The 11,408-nt window shown below is 46.2% G+C and overlaps 1 protein-coding gene across 1 annotated transcript in view; it reads left to right on the top strand.

Moving 5' to 3' along the window:
- Nucleotides 1–11,291, top strand: part of tnpo2b (transportin 2b) — a 15,598-nt gene extending 4,307 nt beyond the window's left edge. Inside the window, exons 4-24 of the mRNA XM_069139762.1 lie at nt 1,933–2,082; nt 2,393–2,499; nt 2,625–2,758; nt 2,845–2,926; nt 4,044–4,166; nt 4,281–4,399; nt 4,494–4,554; nt 4,646–4,817; nt 5,317–5,469; nt 5,626–5,851; nt 5,938–6,109; nt 6,297–6,491; nt 6,621–6,779; nt 7,776–7,863; nt 7,956–8,054; nt 8,131–8,226; nt 8,390–8,465; nt 8,822–8,921; nt 9,005–9,079; nt 10,924–11,052; nt 11,161–11,291. Coding sequence (XP_068995863.1) covers nt 1,933–2,082; nt 2,393–2,499; nt 2,625–2,758; nt 2,845–2,926; nt 4,044–4,166; nt 4,281–4,399; nt 4,494–4,554; nt 4,646–4,817; nt 5,317–5,469; nt 5,626–5,851; nt 5,938–6,109; nt 6,297–6,491; nt 6,621–6,779; nt 7,776–7,863; nt 7,956–8,054; nt 8,131–8,226; nt 8,390–8,465; nt 8,822–8,921; nt 9,005–9,079; nt 10,924–11,031 — 2,495 coding nt within the window. The 3' untranslated portion in view covers nt 11,032–11,052; nt 11,161–11,291. The remainder of the gene's footprint in view (nt 1–1,932; nt 2,083–2,392; nt 2,500–2,624; nt 2,759–2,844; nt 2,927–4,043; nt 4,167–4,280; nt 4,400–4,493; nt 4,555–4,645; nt 4,818–5,316; nt 5,470–5,625; nt 5,852–5,937; nt 6,110–6,296; nt 6,492–6,620; nt 6,780–7,775; nt 7,864–7,955; nt 8,055–8,130; nt 8,227–8,389; nt 8,466–8,821; nt 8,922–9,004; nt 9,080–10,923; nt 11,053–11,160) is intronic.
- Nucleotides 11,292–11,408: the final 117 nt, after the last annotated feature.

Below are 11,408 nucleotides of genomic sequence, written 5' to 3'. Positions count from 1 at the left end.
TAAAACTGGTCTGTATCCATCCTCCTCCTTCATGTTTTAAAACTGGTCTGTATCCATCCTCCTCCTTCATGTTTTAAAACTGGTCTGTATCCATCCTCCTCCTTCATGTTTTAAAACTGGTCTGTATCCATCCTCCTCCTCCATGTTTTAAAACTGGTCTGTATCCTCCTCCTCCTTCATGTTTTAAAACTGGTCTGTATCCTCCTCCTCCTTCATGTTTTAAAACTGGTCTGTATCCAACCTCCTCCTTCATGTTTTAAAACTGGTCTGTATCCATCCTCCTCCTTCATGTTTTAAAACTGGTCTGTATCCTCCTCCTCCTTCATGTTTTAAAACTGGTCTGTATCCTCCTCCTCCTTCATGTTTTAAAACTGGTCTGTATCCATCCTCCTCCTCCATGTTTTAAAACTGGTCTGTATCCATCCTCCTCCTTCATGTTTTAAAACTGGTCTGTATCCATCCTCCTCCTCCTCCATGTTTTAAAACTGGTCTGTATCCAACCTCCTCCATGTTTTAAAACTGGTCTGTATCCATCCTCCTCCTCCATGTTTTAAAACTGGTCTGTATCCATCCTCCTCCTCCTCCATGTTTTAAAACTGGTCTGTATCCATCCTCCTCCTTCATGTTTTAAAACTGGTCTGTATCCATCCTCCTCCTCCTCCATGTTTTAAAACTGGTCTGTATCCATCCTCCTCCTTCATGTTTTAAAACTGGTCTGTATCCTCCTCCTCCTCCATGTTTTAAAACTGGTCTGTATCCATCCTCCTCCTCCTCCATGTTTTAAAACTGGTCTGTATCCATCCTCCTCCTTCATGTTTTAAAACTGGTCTGTATCCATCCTCCTCCTCCTCCATGTTTTAAAACTGGTCTGTATCCATCCTCCTCCTTCATGTTTTAAAACTGGTCTGTATCCATCCTCCTCCTTCATGTTTTAAAACTGGTCTGTATCCATCCTCCTCCTTCATGTTTTAAAACTGGTCTGTATCCATCCTCCTCCTCCATGTTTTAAAACCGGTCTGTATCCATCCTCCTCCTCCTTCATGTTTTAAAACTGGTCTGTATCCAACCTCCTCCATGTTTTAAAACTGGTCTGTATCCTCCTCCTCCTCCATGTTTTAAAACTGGTCTGTATCCAACCTCCTCCTTCATGTTTTAAAACTGGTCTGTATCCATCCTCCTCCTTCATGTTTTAAAACTGGTCTGTATCCATCCTCCTCCTCCATGTTTTAAAACTGGTCTGTATCCAACCTCCTCCTCCATGTTTTAAAACTGGTCTGTATCCTCCTCCTCCTTCATGTTTTAAAACTGGTCTGTATCCAACCTCCTCCTCCATGTTTTAAAACTGGTCTGTATCCTCCTCCTCCTTCATGTTTTAAAACTGGTCTGTATCCTCCTCCTCCTTCATGTTTTAAAACTGGTCTGTATCCAACCTCCTCCTCCATGTTTTAAAACCGGTCTGTATCCAACCTCCTCCTTCATGTTTTAAAACTGGTCTGTATCCTCCTCCTCCTTCATGTTTTAAAACTGGTCTGTATCCAACCTCCTCCTTCATGTTTTAAAACTGGTCTGTATCCATCCTCCTCCTTCATGTTTTAAAACTGGTCTGTATCCATCCTCCTCCTTCATGTTTTAAAACTGGTCTGTATCCTCCTCCTCCTTCATGTTTTAAAACTGGTCTGTATCCATCCTCCTCCTTCATGTTTTAAAACTGGTCTGTATCCTCCTCCTCCTTCATGTTTTAAAACTGGTCTGTATCCATCCTCCTCCTTCATGTTTTAAAACCGGTCTGTATCCATCCTCCTCCTCCTTCATGTTTTAAAACTGGTCTGTATCCAACCTCCTCCTTCATGTTTTAAAACTGGTCTGTATCCAACCTCCTCCTTCATGTTTTAAAACTGGTCTGTATCCATCCTCCTCCTTCATGGTCTCCAGACGAGCCGACTCGCTCGCTGAGCGGTCTGATCCTGAAGAACAACGTGAAGGCTCACTACCAGAACTTCCCTCCCAACGTGGCCGACTTCATCAAACGCGAATGCCTGAACAACATCGGAGATCCGTCGCCGCTCATCAGAGCTACGATCGGTGGGTGCATCAGGGAGGTGGAGGGAGGTGGGTGTATCAGGGAGAGGGAGGGAGGGAGAGGGAGGTGAAGGGAGGTGGGTGTATCATGGAGAGGGAGGTGGAGGGAGGTGGGTGTATTAGGGAGAGAGAGGGAGGTGGAGGGAGGAAGTGGTGTGAGTCAGGCTGTTATGTAGGTGTGTGTGTGTGTGTGTGTGTGTGTGTGTGTGTGTGTGTGTGTGTGTGTGTGTGTGTGTGAGCGAGCCAGTGGTGTGTAAATGTTAGAAATGTGTCTTCAGTTTTAAAGTTTGTTTGTTGACTCGTCATCATGAAGGTATTCTGATCACCACCATCGCCTCCAAAGGAGAGCTGCAGACTTGGCCGGAGCTGCTGCCTCAACTCTGTAATCTGCTCAACTCAGAGGACTATAACACCTGCGAGGTCACACACACACACACACACACACACACACACACACACACACACACACAGAGCTTTTGGGATGTTTTGGTGAAAATAAGATTTGGGTCATGTTCCTTAGTTTTTATCTCGGTTGTGTCGTTCAGGGATCTTTTGGAGCGCTGCAGAAGATCTGTGAGGATTCATCAGAGCTGCTGGACAGCGATGCTCTGAACAGACCTCTCAACATCATGATCCCCAAATTCCTCCAGTTTTTCAAACACTGCAGCCCCAAAATCAGGTCAGCGACCCTCTCGTCTTCTTCTGTCTGCCAGTAGTTTGTCTCTCGTCTCCTCAGCCTCCATCATTAAAACCTCCTTGTTTCAGGTCTCATGCCATCGCGTGTGTGAACCAGTTCATCATCGGCCGAGCTCAGGCTCTGATGGATAACATCGACACCTTCATCGAGGTGAGCAATTCAACAGTTTTATCAAACATCTGCCAAGTGTTTTGTGCGTGTTTCTCTCTGGACTTCCTTCTTGTCCGTCTCCTTTGATCTGATGGTGCAGAAGCAGAGCAGCAATACGACTTCCACATAAAACTGCTTCCAGCTATTTTTTTTTTATAAAAGCAGTGCAGTGTGGAAGAACCAGAGATCCTTTTCTGGGTTTCATGATGGACTGTTGGTGAAAAACAGCAAAAGAAGGGAGATATTTGGTGAATCAGCAGGATTGCACTCAGTGTTTTATCGTGGAGTTGACTTGCTTCATCTGAAATAGAGGACTTCTGCTGACATCAGAAATAAACAATTAGATTTGAATAAAATATGCTGGTAGGCTTATTAAACATCAGGGAGGGCAAACACTCACTCGCATCATTCATTTCCTTTACAGTTAATAATCAGAGCAGCATGTCGTGGGTAAAAGTTTTTATGAGTGCAGTAAAGTCAACTTCAGTCAAGTTCACCAGAATTTCTGTCGCTGTGCTTTTATTTTGAAGGTCCTACATTTCCTGCGCTGCAGAAGCAGCTTGCTGCCGGCGTTCGCTCTTATTCAGCATTTGTAAACATGGTTGGGATTTAATAATTGCCTTTTTATTTCATGTTTCATACAGTTCAATTTAGATTCTTTAACCCTGATGAGCATCACCAGTTTAAACTTGTTTAAAAAGCCTACATGCCACTAATTCCAGATATATTCGCCCAAAATACATTTGAATGGCTCAAATATTTGGGTCAGGACTTAACGAGTCAGGAAGCTGGTCGTGAGGCTTCACCGGTCCAGAACCACTGATTTAGACAAACATCTAACGTCTGCATCCAGGAGGGAGGTGCAACGCTCAGGAGGGAGGTGGAGAGGGCAGGAGGTGCAGCGCTCAGGAGGTGCAGCGCTCAGTACGCACGCACCTCCTCTGCTCACCTTTTTACTGGAGGAAACGCTCTTCAGGCGCCTTTTTAAACTGTCAAGATGTGAATGTAGCAAAGTGTAACCGATTAAACTGCATGTTTGGATATTATTCTTATTATTAACCTTCTTCGGTGTTTGTTCATCTGGACTCTCCTCTCTCCTGCTCTGTCTTTCATCCAGAGTCTGTTCGCGCTGGCCGGTGACGAAGACAGCGAGGTGCGGAAGAACGTGTGCAGGGCTCTCGTCATGCTGCTGGAGGTCCGCATCGACCGCCTCATCCCACACATGCACAGCATCATCCAGGTGAGCGTTGGCCTCACACACACCGCCCAAAACACACGTCTGTCTGCCTCATGATCAGCTGTTGTTGTTGTTGTTGTTGTTGTGGTGATTGTTGTTGTTGTTGTTGTTGTCCAGTACATGCTGCAGCGGACTCAGGACCCGGATGAGAACGTGGCTCTGGAGGCCTGTGAGTTCTGGCTGACTCTGGCTGAACAGCCCATTTGTAAGGAGGCTCTGTCTGGCCACTTGGTTCAGTAAGTGTTACCATGACAACAGGACGCTGGTCTGGATTGATGTCTCGAGGATTTTATTTGTGTTGTAATGCTGTTTTCTGTCTCTTGCTTTCAGACTGATCCCTATCTTGGTGAATGGGATGAAATACTCCGAGATCGACATTATTCTTCTGAAGGTTAGCTGATCTTTACACAAACTGTCTTCTCGTCTTCTCGTCTTCATCTCGTTCACCTGTTTCCCTTCTGCGTCCACGTTCATCCCTGCAGGGCGACGTCGAGGAGGACGAGACGGTTCCAGACAGCGAGCAAGACATCAAGCCTCGCTTCCACAAGTCCCGCACGGTCACTCTGCAGCATGAAGGAGGGGAGGGGGAGGAGGGGGAGGACATCGATGAAGACGACGACGACGACGACGACACGCTGTCTGACTGGAACCTACGTACGTGTACACACATGCAGTTACATCAGAGATGATGTAAGGACATGGTAGCGCGTGGAAAGACACGACGACGGGACTTTTCTGGGTTTTTAGCTGCTGCTTTCTTTTTCATTTGGTGTTTATGAATGTATTTCTGAATCAGGAGCCCATTACAGGAACAGAAACACGAGGAACTGAAGCGTGTGATGAATTCATCGTCTCTGAATCCAAGCAACACATTTACTTATCATCTAAGCGATATTCTTTCGATTATAACAGCACGTTGAGTCGGTTTGTGAACATGAATTTCAAAATAAGGGTTGGAATCAAATAGATTTTGGCCAGAAGGCTAATGGTGGTGAGGATTTAAAACACAGCCTGTCAGGCCAAGTGATAACGATCTGTATTATGGAACTGAAATGACATGTTTATCATTTTTAACTTTTATTCTGCATCTCTCCAGGGAACATTTGTCCAGTTTGTAAGTTATTTCATGATGACACTGTCTCCTGTCTTTCAGGGAAGTGTTCGGCTGCCGCGCTGGACGTTCTTGCCAACGTGTTTCGTGAGGAGCTGCTGCCTCATCTGCTGCCGCTGCTCAAAGGCCTCCTGTTCCATCCTGACTGGGTCATCAAGGAGTCCGGCATCTTGGTGCTGGGCGCCATCGCTGAAGGTGAGACGGCACCAACTACCATCAACATACAACGTACTGCAGTGAAAGAGATGTGACTTTTAAAGATCTTTGGAATCAGATACTTTTATTTTCATTTGATCTTTTCTCATTTTCACAGTGTTGAACATGTGAACAAAAACCTTTTTGTCCCTCCAGGCTGTATGCAGGGGATGGTACCTTACCTGCCTGAGCTCATCCCCCACCTCATCCAGTGTTTATGCGACAAGAAGGCCTTGGTCCGCTCCATCGCCTGCTGGACGCTCAGTCGCTACGCCCACTGGGTGGTCAGCCAGCCCCCCGACGCCCACCTCAAACCCCTCATGACCGAGCTCCTCAAACGCATCCTGGACGGCAACAAAAGGGTGCAGGAGGCTGCGTGCAGGTACAGCTCCTACTTTCCTCCTCATGTTCCTGCATCCTCTCACTTCCTGCTCACGTGTCCTCCTCTCCCATCTCGTCCTCCCTCAGTGCGTTTGCCACGCTGGAGGAGGAGGCCTGCACGGAGCTGGTCCCGTACCTCAGCTTCATCCTGGACACGCTGGTTTTTGCCTTTGGGAAGTACCAGCACAAGAACCTGCTCATTCTCTATGATGCCATAGGAACACTAGCAGACTCTGTGGGGCACCACCTCAACCAGCCTGTGAGCCCAAAACACACACACACACACACACACACACACACACACACACACACACACACACACACACACACACACACACACACACACACACACACACACACACACACACACACACTGCCCCGTCTGTGTGGTGACATGTTGGATTGGTGCTCAGGAACACATGAATCACAGACAACCCTGTTTTCAGGAGTACATCCAGAAGCTGATGCCTCCGCTGATAGCGAAATGGAACGAGCTGAAGGACGAGGACAAAGATCTCTTCCCTCTGCTGGAGTGTCTGTCCTCTGTCGCTACGGCGCTGCAGAGCGGCTTCCTCCCGTACTGCGAGCCCGTCTACCAGCGCTGCGTCACCCTGGTCCAGAAGACGCTGGCTCAGGCCATGGTGAGCCAAACACCTTCCTCCCCTCACATGGACTTTAAACAGGCCATTCATGTTTCAGCTGCTTTACATCAATGTCACTTTGTGTGTGTGTGTGTGTGCGCGCGTTATGTGTGTGTGCGTGTCTCTCAGATGTACAGCCAGCAGCCGGACCAGTATGAAGCGCCTGACAAGGACTTCATGATTGTGGCTCTGGATCTTTTAAGCGGCTTGGCTGAGGGACTCGGTGGCCACGTGGACACTCTGGTGGCCCGCAGTAATATCATGACCCTGCTCTTCCAGTGCATGCAGGTGAGGAGAACAGTGTGTGTGTGTGTGTGTGTGTGTGTGTGTGCGTGTTTTATTCTATATTTTCTATGCTACATATCATTTCCATTCTGTAACTACCTCTCTGAGTAGAAGTTTCCACTGTGATTAGTGGAGTTGAACACTCTGGATTCAGATTATCTGCACATATAATACGGGATCCAATGAGGAACGTCTTCGCAATGCAAACTGAACATTTTCTGCTTTTCATTAAGTGTTCAACTGACAAACAAGGAAGCTTTTATTGTGAAGTATCCACAGGAAGTATCCACAGGAAGTACTTTATCTGCAAAACAACACAGTTCAACTTAATCTAGTGGTTTTTATATGCTAGAAGACAGACAGGCAGACAGACAGATACATACACAGACAGACAGACAGATACACAGACAGACAGACAGATACATAGACAGACAGACAGATACATAGACAGACAGATACACAGACAGACAGACAGATACATAGACAGACAGACAGATACATAGACAGACAGATACACACAGACAGTATCTCTATCATCTATGAGAAAATAAATAATCCTTCAACTGATTGTTTTCTCTTTGGAGCTGCAGTGACACTCTAATAGTCTCAGAAACACAGATTCAGACAGACCAGGTTTCACATGTCACACATCAACTTGCAGAGTGGAGATGGAGGCAGAGACTATTTACATATTCATGGATGCAAATGTACTGAATAAAGACCAAGGTGTCGAGTTACATCGAGGGGATATTTTTTTTAATGGAAAAACACTTTTAAATTTGTAATTTTAACAACCAGTAATGAGTTTGTAGAAGTTTAGTCTGTTGGGAAAGTTACTTTGACTTCTCTCAAGACTGTAATGGAACAAGAAGGTAGGTAGATAGGTAGGTAGTTACTTTATTAATCCCCGAGGGGAAGACGAGCCTCAGTGAGACGTTGGATGTTCGATATCAGATGTTAAACGTTTCTGTGTTTGTTCATGTTTCTCTTCTGTTTCAGGATACGATGCCTGAAGTAAGGCAGAGTTCATTTGCTCTGCTGGGCGACTTGACCAAGGCTTGCTTTCCTCATGTCAAACCGTGTATTGGTAATTATCTCTCACACATGTACCTTTGTACACACTCCTGTCTTCCCATCCTCCTTTTTGTTTGTCTGACATTGTTTGCTGGTGTCCTTCAGCCGAGTTCATGCCGATCCTCGGGACTAATCTGAACCCAGAGTTCATCTCTGTCTGCAACAACGCTACCTGGGCCATCGGAGAGATCTGCATGCAGATGGGTGAGTGGCAGCAGCCTGTTTCTCTGTAATGCTGCAGTGCAGCTGGATGTCTCACTTCATTTCTCTGCTCTGCCAGGAGTGGAGATGCAGCCGTACATCGCCATGGTTCTGAACCAGCTGGTTGAGATTATTAATCGACCCAACACCCCCAAGACCCTGTTGGAGAACACCGGTATGAAAATATACAAACACACTGATGCTTGTTTTTCAAAGGGCAGCAAACGGATATTATAGCTGCATTTAGAAGTTAAAAATCAGAGCAAATGAATGTCGGACAAACACAGTGAGTGCTTGTTGTTCCACATAATGCAACACATCAATCTGTCCTGCTGCAGCCATCACCATCGGCCGGCTGGGTTACGTGTGTCCTCAGGAGGTCGCTCCCATGCTGCCGCAGTTCATCCGACCCTGGTAGGAAACGCTCAGTCAGCACATTCACTCTCTGCTCCGACCTCGTATCTATTCTTTTTATTTTCTACTTTCTGCACATTAGTTCCTTATTTTATCTGTACTTGTGAAACACATTACACTTTTGCTCTGATTTGTTTCCATTTGTTCATCCTTGCTTTTTTCTGTGATCACATCACTACACAACACGCATTCTTTAAATTGTTTCCTGAAATGAAACACAGAGTTTCAACAAGCCTGAAAACAAGACAAACATCCTCCCACACAGGAACACAACAACAGTTCGTCTCCTCGACGAGACAGGAGAGACGAACCGCATCATGTTTAACTGTCAGCTGCTGATTGGTTGATATTTGCAGGTGTACGTCTCTGCGCAACATCCGGGACAACGAGGAGAAGGACTCGGCCTTCCGTGGGATTTGCATGATGATCGGTGTGAACCCTGGAGGGGTGGTGCAGGTGAGACGCTGCTCTCACCATCACGCATGTTTTAGGGCTTCTTTACTTTTCGAAGTCTCACCTTTTCCTCTGTGTTCGTTCAGGACTTCATCTTCTTCTGTGACGCTGTGGCCTCCTGGGTGAATCCTAAAGACGATCTCAGAGACATGTTCTACAAGGTGAGGGTCCTGGCTGCACAACCACTTTGTCTGTTTCTTCACTGGTTTGAATTCACTCTTCATTGTCCTCCCGTCTGCTGCATGAGTCACCGGAGGCGCAGCAGTGTTCAGCGTGGTGCTCCCACTCTGCAGAGATGAAGTGAACACTCTCAGGATCTCACCTCATAAAGAGCACTCTGAAAAAAGGCAAAATGCTCTGCCTGCAAAATTCGTGTCAAATTTTCTTTTCACGACGCACTGCAGTGAAAACATGAGGATCAGCTTCATAAACACTGCAGTGAAAACATGAGGATCAGCTTCATAAACACTGCAGTGAAAACATGAGGATCAGCTTCATAAACACTGCAGTGAAAACATGAGGATCAGCTTCATAAACACTGCAGTGAAAACATGAGGATCAGCTTCATAAACACTGCAGTGAAAACATCAGGATCAGCTTCATAAACACTGCAGTGAAAACATCAGGATCAGCTTCATAAACACTGCAGTGAAAACATCAGGATCAGCTTCATAAACACTGCAGTGAAAACATCAGGATCAGCTTCATAAACACTGCAGTGAAAACATCAGGATCAGCTTCATAAACACTGCAGTGAAAACATGAGGATCAGCTTCATAAACACTGCAGTGAAAACATGAGGATCAGCTTCATAAACACTGCAGTGAAAACATGAGGATCAGCTTCATAAGCACTGCAGTGAAAACATGAGGATCAGCTTCATAAACACTGCAGTGAAAACACCAGGATCAGCTTCATAAACACTGCAGTGAAAACACCAGGATCAGCTTCATAAGCACTGCAGTGAAAACACCAGGATCAGCTTCATAAGCACTGCAGTGAAAACACCAGGATCAGCTTCATAAACACTGCAGTGAAAACACCAGGATCAGCTTCATAAACACTGCAGTGAAAACACCAGGATCAGCTTCATAAACACTGCAGTGAAAACACCAGGATCAGCTTCATAAACACTGCAGTGAAAACACCAGGATCAGCTTCATAAACACTGCAGTGAAAACACCAGGATCAGCTTCATAAACACTGCAGTGAAAACACCAGGATCAGCTTCATAAGCACTGCAGTGAAAACACCAGGATCAGCTTCATAAACACTGCAGTGAAAACACCAGGATCAGCTTCATAAATACTGCAGTGAAAACACCAGGATCAGCTTCATAAATACTGCAGTGAAAACATCAGGATCAGCTTCATAAACACTGCAGTGAAAACATGAGGATCAGCTTCATAAATACTGCAGTGTTTTCCATGATCCATCCTGAACATGCGTCGGACTCAGTGGAGGCTTGAAGACTGAAACGTTTATCAGGACGTTGACAGTGTACTCTACACTCCTCATCCATATTATGAACTCCTGATCTTGCCTGTGCTACATCTCTTATCACGTTACTATCAACATCTAAACTGAATGACTTCTGCTAGTTTTCAGTATTTTGATCTCCTAAACAAAAGGAAAATATTCTGTGTTACCAGAAATTAAAAAAGTGACATCATGGCCACGACGGGAGTAACCGGTAAGTGGGCAAAGCATAGCCAATACTGAAGTGCCTTGAAGTACCACTGAGGACCACTAGGGGCTGGCGTCAAAAAAAACAACAACTCTGGCTCAAATAGACTTCCATTAAAAAAGCATCAACTTCTCATTAAATGCAATGATTGTTTTTTCTACCCAAAACTAACTTCACTCCTTGTGGTCAATCAGTTCCTTAATGAATCAGATATCAGGGCTCAGAGAGGTGTGGTTGGATGGTAGATGGGTGGAGTCCCCCCACCACCTCCCACCCCCCCCTGACATGAATTCCCTCCCGTTTTCTGCCTTCCCACAGATCCTGCATGGTTTTAAGGAGCAGGTCGGGGAGGAGAACTGGCAGCAGTTCTCTGAGCAGTTCCCCCCTCTGCTGAAGGAGAGACTGGCAGCCTGCTACGGCGTTTAGATTCTCTACACCCACCACGAGGTAACTTCACCGATGACGTCATCTAAAGTCACATCAGGGTACAAACTGCATTATGTTGGCATTAACCCCTCGGTGTCCGCCCCCCTCCCTCTTCTTCTGTCCTCGCAGGTGAGCAGCAGGAGGAGGGTGAATGGGAAACTCATCCATCTGTGTATTGCACTGCCCTGATCTGGGGGGAGGGAGAGGGATGCTATTGGCCGCTCCCCCTGATGGACGGCCCCCACGCCCTATGTGTTTGTCCATAGAGGGAGGGTGGGCGGGTGGGAGGGAGGGTACAGGGGGACACCTCTAGATTAACTAGGCAGGGACCCGACACAGAAAAACTAACTGGTAGGGACAGAAAGGAATGACTTGAA

Source organism: Embiotoca jacksoni, unplaced genomic scaffold, assembly GCF_022577435.1.
Source record: "Embiotoca jacksoni isolate LCO1_2020_lvr unplaced genomic scaffold, fEmbJac1.0.p SCAF_85, whole genome shotgun sequence".
Taxonomy (NCBI): Eukaryota; Metazoa; Chordata; class Actinopteri; family Embiotocidae; genus Embiotoca; species Embiotoca jacksoni.
This window is presented reverse-complemented; position numbering and strand designations above follow the sequence as displayed.